Consider the following 16,510-nt stretch of genomic DNA (forward strand, 5'->3'; position numbering starts at 1 on the left):
CCTCCAGCAGTCCACTAGACCGAAAGTGTCCAAGAACCCGCCGAGCCACGCCTGGGCGGCAGAGAGGGCTCTGGGGGGGTAACGATCCAACTCGCCAGAAATCACGGAATTAAAATCCCCCCCACAAGCAAGAGACTATCAGGAAGTTCAAGTAACATACGACCCACATCAGAGAAAGTGGAGGTCTGGAGGCCCGGGGGAACATAGACCGAAACCAATGAAAGAGTCTGCCCCTCCCACCGTCCAGTCAAGGACGCATAGCGCCCTCTATCATCAAGAGTGACTTTGTCAATCTCAAGCGGGAGGGAAGATCGCAGCAAGATGCCCACCCCTCTGGATCCAGTGGTGAAGCCAGAGTGTGCAACCAGTCGGTAGCCCCCCCTGTTCATAGCATGACATAACATACATTGCCCACCAAGTGCGTCTCTTGAAGAAATACCACATCAGGGGCCAATCGGCGCAAATATTGCAACACAACCCCAGGTTTGATACGGTCCCCCAATCCGTTGACGTTCCAAGACATTAGTTTCAACCCGTCCACCCCCCATCCCAACACAAGAAGCTGGAGTCCCCGGGCACGCAGCCAGACACCTGAAACTGAAAGGGAACAAACACACCGCCTTGAAAAGAAAAAACACACAACCCAACAACCACTGCCACCCTCCCACCCCCAGATCACTGCAACTCCCCCCACCCTGCACCCCTGCGGACTATACAGCCCCCCCAACTTGCAGTGTGCCTGTCGCCCTAACAATCCCATGCTACAAAAAGACCCTAGAGGAGGAAAGGGACCCGTCCCCGCCCGCACCCAAACGAAACATTAATAGACAAAATATACAGTTGAAGTAGAACCTGGCTGGGCGCAGAAGGAAATGTCAAAGTGGAGGACCAAGAATCATTCCTGCAGTGGCCCTCCGCCCTCTGCACCGCCAGTACGCCCGGGTCGTTCGCCCCGGTCCGGCAAGGAATCCAACCAGTCACTCACGGTGTCAGGGCGTTCAAAAAAGATAGTCCGATCTTCATATTCCACATGAAGCCTGGCAGGGAAAAGCATAGAGTATTTGAGTTCCAGATCTCGAAGACGGCGCTTCACCCCCTGAAAGCCCATTCTCTGTTTCTGAACGAGTTGGGTGAAGTCCGGAAAGAAGTTAATGGAGGAATTCTCATATTTAACTGGGCCGTGCACCCTCGAGGCCTGCAGGATCGCATCCCGGTCTCTGTAATGAAAAAGTTTTGCAATGATAGGCCTCGGGGGAGCTCCTGGTCGAGGCCTACCGCCCGGGACACGATGGGCACGCTCCACGGCGAAGAACTTGCTCAGGCCTGAAGGAGCAAGATGATTGAGGATGAGATCTTCGACCATGAGGTCCACCGGACGATTGTCGGAAGTCTCCGGTACACCTATGACACGGATATTGTTGCATCGTGCCCGACCTTCGAAATCCTCCAGCCTCCGGGACATCGTGTCGTTTGCCGACTTTAGATCGCCAAGAGTTGCCTGGAGGTCTGATACATCTGTAACAAGAGTGTATGTCCTCAAGTCCAGCGACTGAACCCTCTTGTTAGTCTTAGAGAGATCTGCCCGAATTAACGTAACATCAATGGCAACCGTGTCAATTTTACGGGCCAGAGCATCGTACTGCTGGGCGATGGTCTCCCTTATGCCGTTGATGGCGCCCATAACGTCCTGCAGCGACAATTCCGTGGGGACGGACGGGCCCCCACCGGAGTCCTCCACGACGGCACTTGCTGGCCTGGGGGATCCTTTACCCTGGGTATAACGATCCATGATGTTACTCTGGACTGGTCCCCCACGCTGGGATGTCTTGGTCCTCCGTTTCTCGGGATCCCCCTTGCCCGCCATGTTGAGCGATGCTCACCGGTGGGGTCCGCCCGGACCGATAGCAAAGGGGCGCCAGCAGATCAGACACAGACTGTCCGAGAGCCCGCTCGAAAGAGTTGAGAAAAAGGCACAAATCAGTCCAGTACAAAGGCCGGAGGGCGCCCCAGCCGCGCGAAGTAGCTCCTCGATCAGGCCATGCAGAAGTGCAAAAGCGAAACTGAAAGTGGGGGCGCGGTCATTGGCAAGGCTCCGATGCCGTTGTTGTTCAACTACTCCCCGGCCCCACAGTTCACCAAAGCACCGGGCACAGCTTCCAGGTGGGCCTCCAAAATGCAAGACGCTGTATTTCAGGTCTCCCAGGTCCGATTTACGTTCTGAAAAGAGTTATGGATTCAGCCAAGGTTCATCTTCCAGAATCCGTCCACAAATCCAGGATAATGTCAGGATAAGTTGCGAGGAGCGGCAAGGGTCCGGGGAGCCCAGTGCTCACGCGACCATCTTGGATGCGCGCGAGTATTCCTGCCTCGGGAAGGCTTTATTAAACTTTTATTAAGTCTAAATTTTGACAGGAGTGAGCTAGCAACATAATTTAAAGTATCAAAATAATAGTTACAATAAATCCAACAGCTAGCCATGCTCGGATTTATTATAACTATTGCAGTAAAGGAGTTTTAGAACTTACTTTCCTGAAGTTGCTCAAAGCAGCCTCTTCTGATTGGCCAGCCTTAGCCAGCCTGAGTAAAGCTGCTCCCTGATTAGGTAGGAAGAAACAATACAGCCATTTGGTGGAAGGAGATTTAGTTCCTGGAGAAACCAGGCAGATGAAGGGGACTGGGAAGATAAACTGGTCTTCAAACGGAGAAGCCCAAATGTCATAGGACCCAGGCCAGCCCCCAATTCCTTGATCCCCAGCCAGATTGGAGCCGCCTCTAATTACAAGGTAGAAACTTGACCAGGACCAACTGCTTATCGTATCCGATCCACACTCCATCGCGGTCGGCCTGAAACTTTAAACTTTTTTATTTAAACTTTAAAAACTCATATTTCCAGTTCCCTACATTGATTTGTTGTTGTTTTGGTGTCATTTTAAAGATATAAATATTCTCGATTTGTATGAATTGGTGTTGGATTTTTATTGTGTTGTGTCTTTAACTTATTTACTGTTTTGGTGATATTAAATACTTTACGCACCTGTCTCCTAAGTTAAGCCTGATTGCTCGTCTGCCAAACTTTGAGCAAGGATTAATTTATTGAGACTTGACTGGATCTAATTTGTGACTGTGGTGTCAGTAATAGCTGTAGGTACCTACCTGCACCTACTAATAAACCATCTTCACCAATATACATGGACATTTTTTTATGTTTCTGAAAGTAAATCTTATTTAAACGATGAATTGTTTTGTGAAGCAAGGGCTTAACCAGAAATGTGAGTGTAAGGAAGACAAATCTCCCAGAAATGATGTCAAAGTGGGTAGGGTTGCCCCAGGAACTTTTTTCCTTATTGGTCAGGGCGTGTCCTTCATCCACACGCTTGTTTCAGGCATAAATGTGGCACTCCTGAAATACCTTTTTCAGAATACTGCTAGACCTGAGGAGAAAATGGACTGCACCTGCTAAATCCTTTTGAACTTCAGACTGTACCTACTGTAACTTGGGGAGAGAACCCCAAAGTTCTAAATCGACTCCCCCTTGAATCGAGGACTGAAGAGTGTACTCCAGCAAATAGTTGGCTAGCCACCTGTTAAGCTACAGGGCCATAAAAACTACAAGAAACCCACCTTCCAGAAAAGCCCAGCTGATCAGTTCCAATTGGACCTGCCTTGGACTCTGCAAGTAGGCTCCCCTGGAATGAGGTCTAACCTTGAAGTGGTGTCCCTAAGTTCCAAGGGCTGGCCCTTGGATAAGTGTACTCCTCCTGCCCAAGCTTAAAAGCTGGGACTTAGAAACTTTTTCAAGGATTTTTACCAGAAGAGTCTGCTACCAGTCCGTTGCCAAGCCGCAGTCACCAATGTTGAACTGCCAGATGGTCTGAAGTTGCTGGTTTGTCCCGTTGAAAGGATCCTGACTTCCAGAAAAGTTTCTATGTCTGGACATACAGGACTTCACAGGGACCAACTCCAAGCAGCACCATGCTGACATTGATGCCTTTCTGGGCCTCATCTTCAGACTTCGCTCGCACTGAGTTTTCCTAATTTTGCACTCAAGAGCCTCAAACTTCTTGCCAACTCCCAGGCACCCATCAAGGTCCTGCACTGAGGCTGGTTGCTGTCCATGTATCCTTCAGTTCCATCTGGCACCCAACCCAGCCCCGACCTCATAGATGAAGATTTTCTCCAAGAAAAAGTCTTAGAAGGTAAACTTTCCACCTGTCCGAACCTGTTCCCTGTATCCAGACCTGATCTTTGGACTTCGCCCACACAAAGTTTACAGACTCCGACATCAAGAACCTTTAAAGTCCCACCAATGCTGAGGCTCCCACCAATGCCCTCATTATTTTGGGTTGCTGCCGATGAGTTCATCTTTGAATCCTTCTGGTACCCAGACACACCCATGACTTTGACAACAAAGATTTTCTCCAAGGAAAATAGTAAGTCAGAAGATAAACTTTTCACTAAACCAGTTCCGGATATCCGTGCTGCGCTTCATCGTGGTCAGCTTTAACCTTCCGCTTTGATCTGGTATTGCGCAGCCGGATATCAATGGTTGGTACTTTGCACTTTCTAGTGCTACAAACATCTTAAATTTTGAAACATTATCTCTTGTGCCCTACATCTGAATATTGTTGCTTTGTTGACTAGTTGCTCATTAACATGTTCTCCATTTTGATAAATTGGAGTGGGATTTTTATTATGTGGTCTTTCCTACTTTTTTACTGTTTTGGTACGGATAAATGCTTTACACATTTCTCTTAGGATTAGAGTGACCACTCTGGGCTACAGCTATACAGGGTTGAACTCAGGTTTAAATTATGGAGACTTAACTGGACCAAGGCAGGAATAATGCCAATATTACTTGAAGAGGATTACCATCCACTTGATCTAATAATCCACTTTCTCACAGTGATTGAAAGAGGACTGTACATCTTTTTATCCACCACAACACATTCAGCATTATTTCCACATTGGATAATACAATGTGAGAGAACGCTGAACAATCTTAACATTATGGTTACCAAATCATTGGCAAAAACCATCCACTTCAAAGTCTAATATTCCCCAAGATCTAACACTCTCCTAATGCAACCCCGTAGCAAGAGATTTCCCCAATTCAAGGGACAAGAGGGAGCTGTGGATATACGTATTTAACTTGCTTTCAGGATAAAGAATATTGATTTAAGCAAGTTCACACTGGGAAGTCCTAAGCCAAACCAAAGTGGCGTTGATTATTGAATACCTTTGAGATATAGCTGACTTTAGTTCAAATTCATTGTGACACCACAGTTAGATTAAGGCATTATTCCGAAGCTACAAATTTCATCCCTAAGGACATAATGATAATATATAGAATGGAATTTGGTGCTTTGCATTGCCAGAGCAATGGGTGTCTCCAGCCCCACCTCGAGTCATTGAGTGGTGGGCAGTTATATGGCAAATATGAGTTTGAACAGGCACTGGCTAGTTTATGGGCAGGTTTCAACTTGGATTCACAGACTAATGTCTACAAATAACTCACTAGTTTATAGTCCATATGCTTAGATTTGAAGTGGTTGTCTGATTTTTATTTTTATTTTTATGCACTCTCTCTCTGTACATTTCTTCTGATAGTATGTCATTTTCTTTTTTTTCTTTCTGTGTACGTACCTCACTGTTCCATCCCAGTGTGGCAGGTTATTGTACTTCAGTGTTTCTATATGTTTGCAGTAGGGGTTAATGCGCAATTTCTTTTTTGTGTATGTCATATCTGTGCTGTTCCTTTCTGACTTAACAAAACAGCTTCTGCAAGGGCTTGGTTTCAGATGTGAAATCTTTGGATAAATGACTATAGCAGACTCTTTCGTCTGAAGATGATGGACCATGTGTATAGAAGGATTATGGTTTTGAAAAAATGGCGAAAAATACCAGTTCTTAAATGGAACAATTAAGAAATAAGTTTGTGAAATAAAATGCAATCATTGCAAATTCCTATGCTTTACAATGCTTATGGGGTAGTAAGGTGTTCTTCCCAGCATTTTAAAAATACAGGGAAAGTATGAATTCTTTGCAACTGCTTATGAGGACACATTTGATCGGCAGCCAGCCTCAAATCCAAGGCTATCCATGATGGTCATTTCCACTTTATGAGGGTAGTTAGTTGCACAGAAGCCCCATTGACCTGTTTACGCTCCTGTCAATATTCACTTAATGAGGTGCCTTTTGTTTGGCATTAGAAAAGTGAGAGAAGAGATTAGTAACTAATTTATTATTATCTTTGTGAATATCCCCCATTTTGTTGTGAACGGAAGGTACCTCAAGTACAGCTCGAAGTCATGGCTGGTTCGTAGGACATCTGTTGAGTAAATTAGTTGCTGCAGTCAGCCAGATGGAACAAGATTACACTGTGTAGTAGGAGCATCACTATCTTGATAATGTATTTGTACCTACACTTGATATAGTCTTTAAAAGCAGCTACTATTCATGGAATAGTATATTCTGTCTTTACAACTTTGCACATAACACACAACTTCTTTAATAATAAAGTCCTATACAAGCAAAACACTTATTTGTGCTCAACCACGAAAACCTTTCTATAGAATCATCAGATCTATTGAATGTATCACTACTTGTTTTCTCTTGGGTTTACTTTTAGGTCTTACTTTCTTTCAAAGCTACTCATTGTCTATTTTCTCTTTCTTCACTAGGGAACAGGAAGGGGCTGAATCCACAACAGAGGAAGGGCAGCTACCACAGGTCCTGGTGGAGCTCTGTGATGTCCAGGTGGCTCCCGGAGCTCTATTTGCCAAATTTCATCTAAAAGTTAAAGGTAAACTGATGAAGAACGTGCCCAAACTATTGTTTGATACATATCACAGTAGGAAAATGTGAAGGTATGGATAGTTCTGAGTTTAAATGGAAAAGAGGATTCCTCACCTTTGGAATATCATCATGCGCTAGACTGGATCCAGAGAATTTTGCAGCAGTCCTCTCACATGCTAGTAGATGGCATCATGCAGCACCACTGTGCACTGACATCAGTTTCTGTGTAACTTCGTCGGTCTTGCACCGGCTTCCAAAATTCTTTCAAGACAGTGTGCTAGGGAAACTGTCCCCAACACAAATGACAAGATTCAAACCTTGCTGACACTCAAGAAGCAGATGTCCGTCACTGACTCACACACGGTATGTTTCTGGTGCTTGTGTTCATGGCATGACTCCAAGTTATGTGAGAAGAGGACCCTTATTGGGGGGGGGGGCCTTGACGTTGCTGAACACAAGAGTTTGTGGTTAAACCACAGATCCTGCTTTCACTCCAAGTAAGTTTAAGTCAAAATCTAGATAAAAGCAAAACAAAGCTAAGCAGGTCTCTGTCTCATCCGTCCACTTGAAGTCTAGTGAGATGGCATGAAGGCATCAAGACAAAGATCACACACATCTGGCGTCCCCTGAATATGAACCGATTTATGGAGTTATTCCAGGAACATCCCAGGCTATTCTGCATCCTTCCTCTGGCACACCTTCAAGCCCAATGGAGCCAGCATGGGTCTCCAGTACGTCTACTTCTGGTGGATCAGTCCCCGACGTCATCTGCCTCCTCAGGCCCGCACCAACTCCAGTCCCGACCTCTACTTTGGCACCAAGATCCACGCCGGTTCCTTTAGCTCCGGTGCCGAGACGGACTCCCCTGGTGCCAGCCAAAGATCCAGTCCTGATGCCCACTTCTGACCCCTAACTAATGTCACACCTACTGCAATCCTATGTCACAAAGGCTCAAACAGTTTTGTCTACAACCAGACTCTAATTATAGACCTTTGCCACAATACTAATACAATTGGAGGTAGAGGCTTTCTTTGGATAAAATTCTGATCCACTGCCGGAGGCACCAAATGCCCCTCAGGATGATGATGATGATGAGTTGGGAGCAAATGACTTCCCCATCTTTACATTGATAATGTATTGTATTTAAATCTTCAAAATGCCAGTGGCTTAGAGAAATGACCTGAAACATAGCTAAATATGCCAACTGGGTCACCAATGGACCAAAGTGCCTCATTTGCATTGGTGGTGGTTCTGCGGGCAGCTGAAGCACCTGATTTGCAATTGCTCACTACTGAGTCAAAGACAAATTTATTGACTGGGATTTGACTGGGATTTTCCAACAAGAGCAAGTTTCATCTGAGCCATTATGGCTATTTAATGAAATCCTGATGGATGCCTTATGGCTACTTGGCTCAAGCAATGCTCATGCCCTTCAGTGAGTTGAGATGTGGCTAGGTGACATAGACCAGATCCCAATAATCTGGACACCTTACACCAGAAAGCCTTACAGTTCAGGCATCAATAAGTAATGTCAATTCAACCTCCTTTCTGATCAGTCCTCCAGCTAGAGAAGCAAAAGGTATTGCTGTATTTGGAAAGAGAATGTTTTCTTCTGTTACTTTAACTGTCAGGTCCATCAATACAGTTGGTCTCCTGAGTAGGTACACCCATGCGCTTTGGGATACAGCCAGTGAGCTCTTGATGACTGTTTCTGAACACCTCAGGGCGTTTTAGCCCAAATGATGCATGATGTCCTGTATGCAGTTCAGGCTGGTGTATACAACACTGATTTTGCAAATAGCGCTATTGGCAATAGTGTTGTGCTCAAATCACAAGCCTGGATGAGATCAACCAGGTTGTCAGGGGTTGTGCAGGCCTCCTTAATGAACATGTCTTTTGATGGCTCCTGGCTATTCAGAGAAAAGACTGATTCAGAGCTAGAATAATTTATAGAGAGCTGCATCACAGCTCGCTCCTTGGGACACCAACTAAACAGTTACCCCCAACAGTGCAAGGCATTCAGGGGTTATCCCATTGGGCTAGCTTAGAGACAAGACCACCCCTCCCAGCCTACACCACAGGAAGTGATTCAGCCCATTTGAGGCCAAGGGTATTGCAGCAACCGAGACAGTGAGCACCCCAATGAGCAGCAATCCTCTATTCTACCTCTGCTACTGCTGTGGCTACCACACCACTTTAGGTTGCCCTCACATGCCCAAGCCTGTTTGGTAGGAGACAGAATACGACATTTCCTCTCTGGCTGGAGATCCATTACATCAGACGTGTGTGTCTTCCAAAATGTACAAATTGCTATGCCCTGTCTTTCATTTCTTCCCCATTCCCTTTTCTTCCTATAGGAGAGTGACTTTTAGAGGAGCACTTTTCAATAATAATACAGGAAAAATATTTCCTGCTACCCAAAGACGTAGAGACTCCTACATGGAAGAAGAGTGCTACTCGTGCTAGTTCCTCTCTCTGAAGAAAGTGCGCTCAGACATATCTTGGACCACTGTTTGCTGAATGCCTTTTTAACGAAGGACAAGTTCAAGGTGCTCACTATGGCTCAGATCCTTTCAGCTCTGGATCCAGGAAACTGGACCTTGAACTTGCAGAATGCAAATATAAATATACCCATCCTGCTGTCCTATAGGCATTATCTGCGGTTCCTAGTGGACAGGGAATCCTTCCAATTTACTGTGCTACCCTTGGACCACTCGGATGTTCATGAAAGTGATGGCTTGGTTGCTGCTCGACCTTGAAGTTAAGGGAATTATGTATTCCCATGCCTTGACAACTGACTGCTAGAGATAGGCTCAGTGCAGTCAGTTGTTGACCACTTCCCGATGATGGATGAATTTCGGCAATCATTGGGATTCACCATTAATGAAACAAAGTCCCACCTGAGCCCCACATACAGATTTCCGTTCATTGGGGCAGTCCTGGACAGAGTACCAAACAAGGCCTTTCTCCTCTTGCAGAAAGTTTGGGATATTCACAATATGATCCCAATGTTTCAGGATATGTTCAGGGTCTTGATGCAGATGGCTCTGAGGCTTCTTAGTCTCCTGGCCTTCTGCATCCTCCTCTTTCCATACATGCGGTCCTGCAGTGGAATATCAGATCCTAGTGGGCACAGCATCATGGCTGCCTCGTGGACTACATTCAGATCTCAGTGGAGATAGCTCAGGATCTCGAATATTGGCTGGCAAGCCCCAACCTGACTCGCAGCAGGCCACTTTTCCTCCCACACCCAGAGTACACAGTGGTGACAAATACGTCACTGCTGGGTTGAGGGGGTCACATGGGATTAGAGGCCTCTGATTTTTGGCAGAGAGTAATTTCCATATCAATCTTCTGGAGCTTCAGATGAATGGTCTGGACATAAAAGTATTCCTCCATCCATAAAGGGGAGGCTTCCACAGGTACTTGCAAACAACATGACTACTATGTGGTACTGCATCAATCAGGCTAGAGTAGGTTCCTGTATTCTGTGCCAGGAGCGTCTACATTTCTGGAGGTGGTTTGACCAACAGAACATCTTCCTGGTGACCAACAACATAGCAGGGCACTTGAATGCCAAAGTAAATGAATTGAAGAGATATCATCTGGCAAGCCATGAGCAGCATCTCCATCCCATGATGGAATATGGTGTCTTTAACCAGTGGGGTATGCTCTATATAGATCTATTCCCACTGTTGAGAACATGCAGTGTCAACAATTTTGCACTGTGAAATTTCCTACTTTTTGCTCAGGAGACACATTCCAGCTAAAATGGAAAGAAGAGCTCCTGTACATGTTTCTGCTGCTACCTCTCCTGTCTTGACTTTGGAGAAAGTTCATGACTGACTAGGCCCCAAGTCATTTTATTCGCCATTACTTGCCCACGACAGTTTGGGACCCAGATCTCTTGAGCCTATGCGTTTGTTCACCAATCAAGCTACCCCTTATGGAGGGGCTCATGTCTCAGCCTGCAACTGAGTCTCCCCAACCTACACCTCCATGCGTGAAGATTGGGCAGTGACAATTGAAAGCGTTTGACTTCCTGACCTGGGTGGTTGATGTCATCTTTGTTGCCTGATGTTTCTTCAACAAAATCTGCCTATTCTGGGCCACATGTACTTTCTGGTGTGGTGTCTGAAACACTGACCCTTTAACAACCAAACGTTCAGAGGTTCTTTTGTTTACTCTTTCGTTATTATGGTTTTGCAAAGCAAAGTCTTACAGTGGGCAGGTTCAAAGGCTATTTCTCATGCCTTTTAGCCTTTCTGTGTTTGCCTGATAAACCAACTTTGGTTAAGACTCTGGTTGTGCTGCTTTCCATGGGTTTGACTCACACTTTTCTCCCCAAACCATATTTTATGCCACAATGGGACCTAAACTTTGTCTGAACATTTCTCTTGTACACCCCATTCGAACCTATGCACAATTTCTCTTTGCGAGTCATGACAATGAAAACAATCTTCCTCTAGCGATTATGTCTGCACACCATGTGAGTAAAATGCAGACGCTTTCAGTGCAAGCACACTATACCACTTTCTTTACTGACAAATTGGTACTGAGGACCTAGGCAGCCTTCCTTCCAAAAGTTATGCTTCCTTTCTTCTTCAGCCTGTTAATCATGTTGCTAGTGAGTTTCATTCTGCCTCACCCCTTGAAAGAGGGAAAGAGGGAGATAGACTCCATCCCTTTGACTGTAAGAGAGCATTAGGCTTTGACAACAATTACCAAAAGACTATCACACGAATGATCAGTGGTGCAAAAGAGGACCCTCTGGATTATCCTATGCATCAAAATCTGCTACACTCTGACAAAAGGGCAACCCCCTGATGTGATGGCTTGTTGGCCCATTAACCCAGGGACAGGGCTTATACAACCAGCATTGGAGCATGGGGTACCTGTGCTAGACATTGCCAGGCTTCAATGTGGGCGTTTTTTTAAAACTTATGTTTCACTTTTACAGAGTTTTATATAACGCAAACTTGACCCGAATCGGGTATCAGAGCGCTTTACATAGCACCAATTGCCTTACATGAGGACACATTCATTTTTGTTAGGCACGGGGACATTAAGTGATTTGCCCAGAATCACAGGATGTTCAGCGTCATTGGCAAAACTCAAACCCAGTTCCCCAGATTCGAGGTCGACCGCCCTAGCTATTAGGCCAACTCCTCTCCATAAAGTTGGTGTATACGATCCAATTCAGATTCCCAACTTCATTTATCGTAACAATGATGAGAGCAGTGAGATTTGCAATCTTCGTCCTACATGAGTAGTGATATTGTTGACTATATAGCTCTGCCGAATTCCAGTGGCTTGGATACCATTCCTGAGGTAGGTCTGGAGTGTCCTTTGGGATTCCCCCATGAAGGAAGTTGGCTCATTAATGAATGTCCTACACAAAGCAGTTTAGGTCCTTGAGCTACCATTTTGAGGAGAGGAGACCAACGATAACGTCCACACAGAAATACTGCAGTTTACATCCTAGACCATGGAGCCATTGCTCCCCTCCAATGCAGAGTTGATGCTACAATTTTGATTGTCTGGAGCAACCCAGTTGCTGCATCTGCTGTGAACCACCAGGTCGCCCACTATCATGGTCCAGCTCCAAGTTTTTGATGGCTCACTCTTCCCCGGAGAGACTTGTTGTTTAGGCTTCCTCTTCCTTGAAGCATAATTCTGACTCTTTTTTTCTCTACTACTTCAGAAAGGGAGTCTAAAAGGATGGATACAATGAGCAAGAAGGTCTTCTCTTCAGGGAGCATTTCCCATTTGGTCCACAAACATGACTTGCCTTCCTGCCTGTTATTTTCATACTCTCTGGAAAATTACGCAATTTGTTATTCCTTTAGACTAAGTTCATCCCCGATTAGACACAGTTTTTATTGTTATCTTCCTTAAATACTTTAATATTTTTGTACTATTTTGTAGTTTGAGAATAACACAAATGGAAATTTGTACACAAGTTGAATTTCCTTGCATTGCAGCTTAAAACTCCTTAGAATAATAGGGTTTTCCATACCAAAACAAGGTATGGGAAAACAATTATTCAGAGGGGACTGGGTGCATATAGATTTGGCGAATCATGTTACACTGACAAAAGAAGATTTAAAAACTGTAAAGAAAAGTCAGAGAGTCTCTGTGGCATGAACCTTACTTCCTTTAACCAGACAAATGAATGCCCCCCTAAACACTATAAAAGTGTTGCACCTTTTCCTATTTCTTAGTGGCAGAGGGAGTATGTATTCCCGTATAGAAACATTTTCCGAGCTGCAGTGTCTGCTAAGAAAACTGAGGCTTTGAGAATCGTAGTCCATCATCAGTTAATTAAGGTCTAGGTAGTGGTAAGTTTTGTTAGAGAGCCAAAGTTCTTTGAAGGTTTTCCTAAAAGCCATCCAACGCTCAGCTGCACAGAGGGTGGCTGCTGGTGTTCGCGGATTTGATCATATGAACCAATATTATGCATTCATTTAATTGACATCTAAACAAGGGTAGAGCTTTGTTCAAGCTTGGCCAAGGGTCTATAAAACTGTTCATTTCAGTCATCCTGCCTATCTGGCTCAGTAGTTGTGGATCTCTGGTTGTTGGACCACCTCTTGCAAGCGCTGTACTCTCCAGATAGAGACCCATCATGGCAACAATCGCAATCTTTTATTGTTGCAGCCACTGCCTTTTTCAGAATGAAAATCAGTGTTAATATATTAAATCTGAAATAAAATATTGTTAAGAATGTAAAAATAAAATGAATTGCGCAGTGTCAAGTCAGTCAGTCATGATATCCCTTAATGCATCACTGATACTGTACATAAATTACGATATTACCCATTACATCATTAATGACAACATATACGACTGTTGCTGCTTAATAATGGAGAGAGGGTAAAATGTAAGCAGTGTAGGTACACTATCCAACCATCATTACACAGATGAATGAAACACCGGTAAAACCTTAACCATGGATAAGTTGATGTTTTCAGGGTCTCAAGTTCCAGCTGCTTTTGCCTTGTGCCTCCTAGAAAAATAGGAGGAAAAATGAGTGTCTGGTGACAGTAAAAGCAAACATCACCATGAGGTATCCACCTGATTTACTGAACATAGAAATCACATATGTTAAGCCCGAATTAAGAACCTGTGGATGTCCAGGTGAGGAGGCACACAGTATCATGATGTCAGTGACATTGAGATTTTAAATAAGTGCTGTCTTTTGCAGGGTACCCGCGACCTCGTGTCTACTGGTTCAAGGATGGACAACCCATTCACGCCTCCGACAGGATTCTCATAACTGACAAGAAAAAGCGTAATTCACTAGAAATTTTGAATGTCACAAAGGAGGATGAAGGGGAATATTCCACTTACATCAGTAATTCTTCAGGGTCTGCTTACTCCTCTGCCAGACTGCTGGTCAAAGGTAAGTAAAGTAGTTGAGGCTCTGCTAATGAAGGTGGCCTTTATCCCTCTATCTTTTCTCCCTCTCCATTCACATGGCCTTTTTCTTCCTTTCTCCACTTTCATTTTTTTGTCCCATTAACTCCTCATTCTGTAGATCTTCTTTCGCTACAAACCTTTTCCTTGTTCTTATTTTCTCCCTCTCATTTCAATCTGTCATTTGTTTGTTCATTCCTTCTTTCAGTCAGTTCTTATTTTCCTCTTTCCCTCCCTTTACTTCTTACAGACCCCTTTTCATTACTCAATAGTTTGCTCTTTCTATTCCTTGTTTTCAATCTATCTCTACATTTCGATTCATGTTTTAGTACCTTTATTCATTTATAGCACTCATGGGTTTATACATTTGTTAACTTTATTTTACATTTAAAAATTCACAGGTTTATTCCTGCCACAGCTCTGCAAGCGATGACCACCATCAAATAAATGAAGGGATAACTTTCCCACTTTTTGTCTTTGAACCTTTAATGTCTGGTGTAGTCTTAAAAGGGTCTAATTTTCTTTGCTTATGAGCATCTCTGTACAAACTGAATTCCAGAAATTAGGGAACAAAGAATAAGGAACGTTGTCTGAATACAGATGTTACCATTTTCACAAGGCCAAAGAGATGTCCTAGTGGAGTGTCATGCACTTTATCTATTAATTTAAATAGAAAATGTAAATACTTTTTCAAAGAGTTAGAACACCTTGATGGTATGTATATGTTTGTTTTCAGATACTTGCACTCATACTTTCTTGTACTTAGGAAGAAAACGTATATTAAAAGTAGGTGGTCATCACACAAATAATTGTATAGCAATTTTTGAAAAAGTAAGGAAAGTGCAAGACATTTTAGGTAAAGACTACAAGTTGACACGAGGGAGAAAGACCAGTTTTGATTTGCTTTTTGCAGTGGATCAAATTGACCTTTCAAATGTTATCATAAGTTGATGTTACCTAGGTGCCCAACACCATTGACCTTTTACTGGATTGGCGGGCAGATCGCAATTAGGGACTAACTCTTCCTTAGAAGATGCAAGTATTGACAGTGTTAGCTGGTATTTCAAATAAATTTTAGTGCCTCCACTTACAAGAGTTTCGAGATCTGGGATTCAGTTTCATGAAACAAATAATGCCCATCAGATGATCATGCTGAATCTATCACTGCTGGGAATAGTCTAATTAAGTAGAAATGTTACCAGCAAGAACCGACTGGAACTGCAACCTGGGAAAGATGAGCTGAGATTTCTTGAAACTCTCACATCCAAATAAAAATATGTATCTGTGGGTCTCACATGATGATCAATATTTTTTATAATATATATAGCTCTTCAGTGATTGTAGAGATGAGTCAGGGAAGAACACAGGCTAAAAGCAAGAGTAGGACTTGGTCCTGCAGTTGAAGCAGATAGATAGACATGCTGGAGAAAGGGATGGCTGGATGACTGAGTGTAAGGGGATTGGTAGATGGATGTATGGATTGAAGGGGAGGTTGTTAAATGGATAGATGGGCGAAAAAGGTTGACAGAAAGACAGACCACTTGATGAATGGGCATATATGCATGAATGGACAGGCATTGAGCACTTGAGCAGGACATAGAGTGATGTTGAGAGGCATCCTTTACAGTTGTGTGTGGATCCAAAGATAATTCAAATACCCCTAGCCAGCACATACACAATTCTTTATCCCTTTTCAGTACTCTCTACAATCAATATCCTTTGCTACAGCTTCATTCATAGCTTCTTTGTTTTCTGTGTTTCAAGATCCACATGAACAGCAAACTGAGGAGGAGAAACTGGATGCAGAGAAGTCCAAAGGTGAGAGAAGGTGCCGTGTCTGGCAGTAAGATATCCCTGATGGCATAGGTTACTATGTATGTCTCCTCATCATTGTATTTTACATATCTTTTAGACGCACAAGAGCAGCTGCTCCCTCCTCGGTTCCTGGAGAGATTCACCAATAAAAAAGTTAAAAAAGGCACCAGCATTACATTCTCTGTGAAGGTCGAAGGTAAGTCACACTTAGAGGTTCCTTTTCTGCGTGCCTGCATGTATTTTCACCATCTAAATAACACTGGCTCACATCACTGCTTAATTTCTGTACACCATATGATATGTCAGGTTCAAGGTCTCTCACACTGAAAACAAATTAGCATTCATAAAGAATACCAATCAATGTCAGCCTTACAGCAAAGGTCCCTGTTCACAAAGGTAAATTTACATATGTGAATGTGCTTGCGAGTAAATCTATTACTGAACCTAATAGTAATTTTGCACTTTTGTGCTATTTTTTCAT

The 16,510-nt window shown here is 43.8% G+C and overlaps 1 protein-coding gene across 27 annotated transcripts in view; it reads left to right on the plus strand.

Moving 5' to 3' along the window:
• OBSCN (obscurin, cytoskeletal calmodulin and titin-interacting RhoGEF) overlaps window positions 1-16,510 on the plus strand; it is a 1,809,553-nt gene that overhangs the window by 803,882 nt on the left and 989,161 nt on the right. For all 27 annotated transcript variants that reach the window (XM_085628811.1, XM_085628818.1, XM_085628815.1 and 24 more), the window contains 4 exons: window positions 6,681-6,802; window positions 14,003-14,200; window positions 15,979-16,032; window positions 16,127-16,225. In XM_085628811.1, coding sequence (XP_085484937.1) covers window positions 6,681-6,802; window positions 14,003-14,200; window positions 15,979-16,032; window positions 16,127-16,225 — 473 coding nt within the window. The remainder of the gene's footprint in view (window positions 1-6,680; window positions 6,803-14,002; window positions 14,201-15,978; window positions 16,033-16,126; window positions 16,226-16,510) is intronic.

Source organism: Triturus cristatus, chromosome 10, assembly GCF_964204655.1.
Source record: "Triturus cristatus chromosome 10, aTriCri1.1, whole genome shotgun sequence".
In the NCBI taxonomy this organism is placed as follows: domain Eukaryota; kingdom Metazoa; phylum Chordata; class Amphibia; order Caudata; family Salamandridae; genus Triturus; species Triturus cristatus.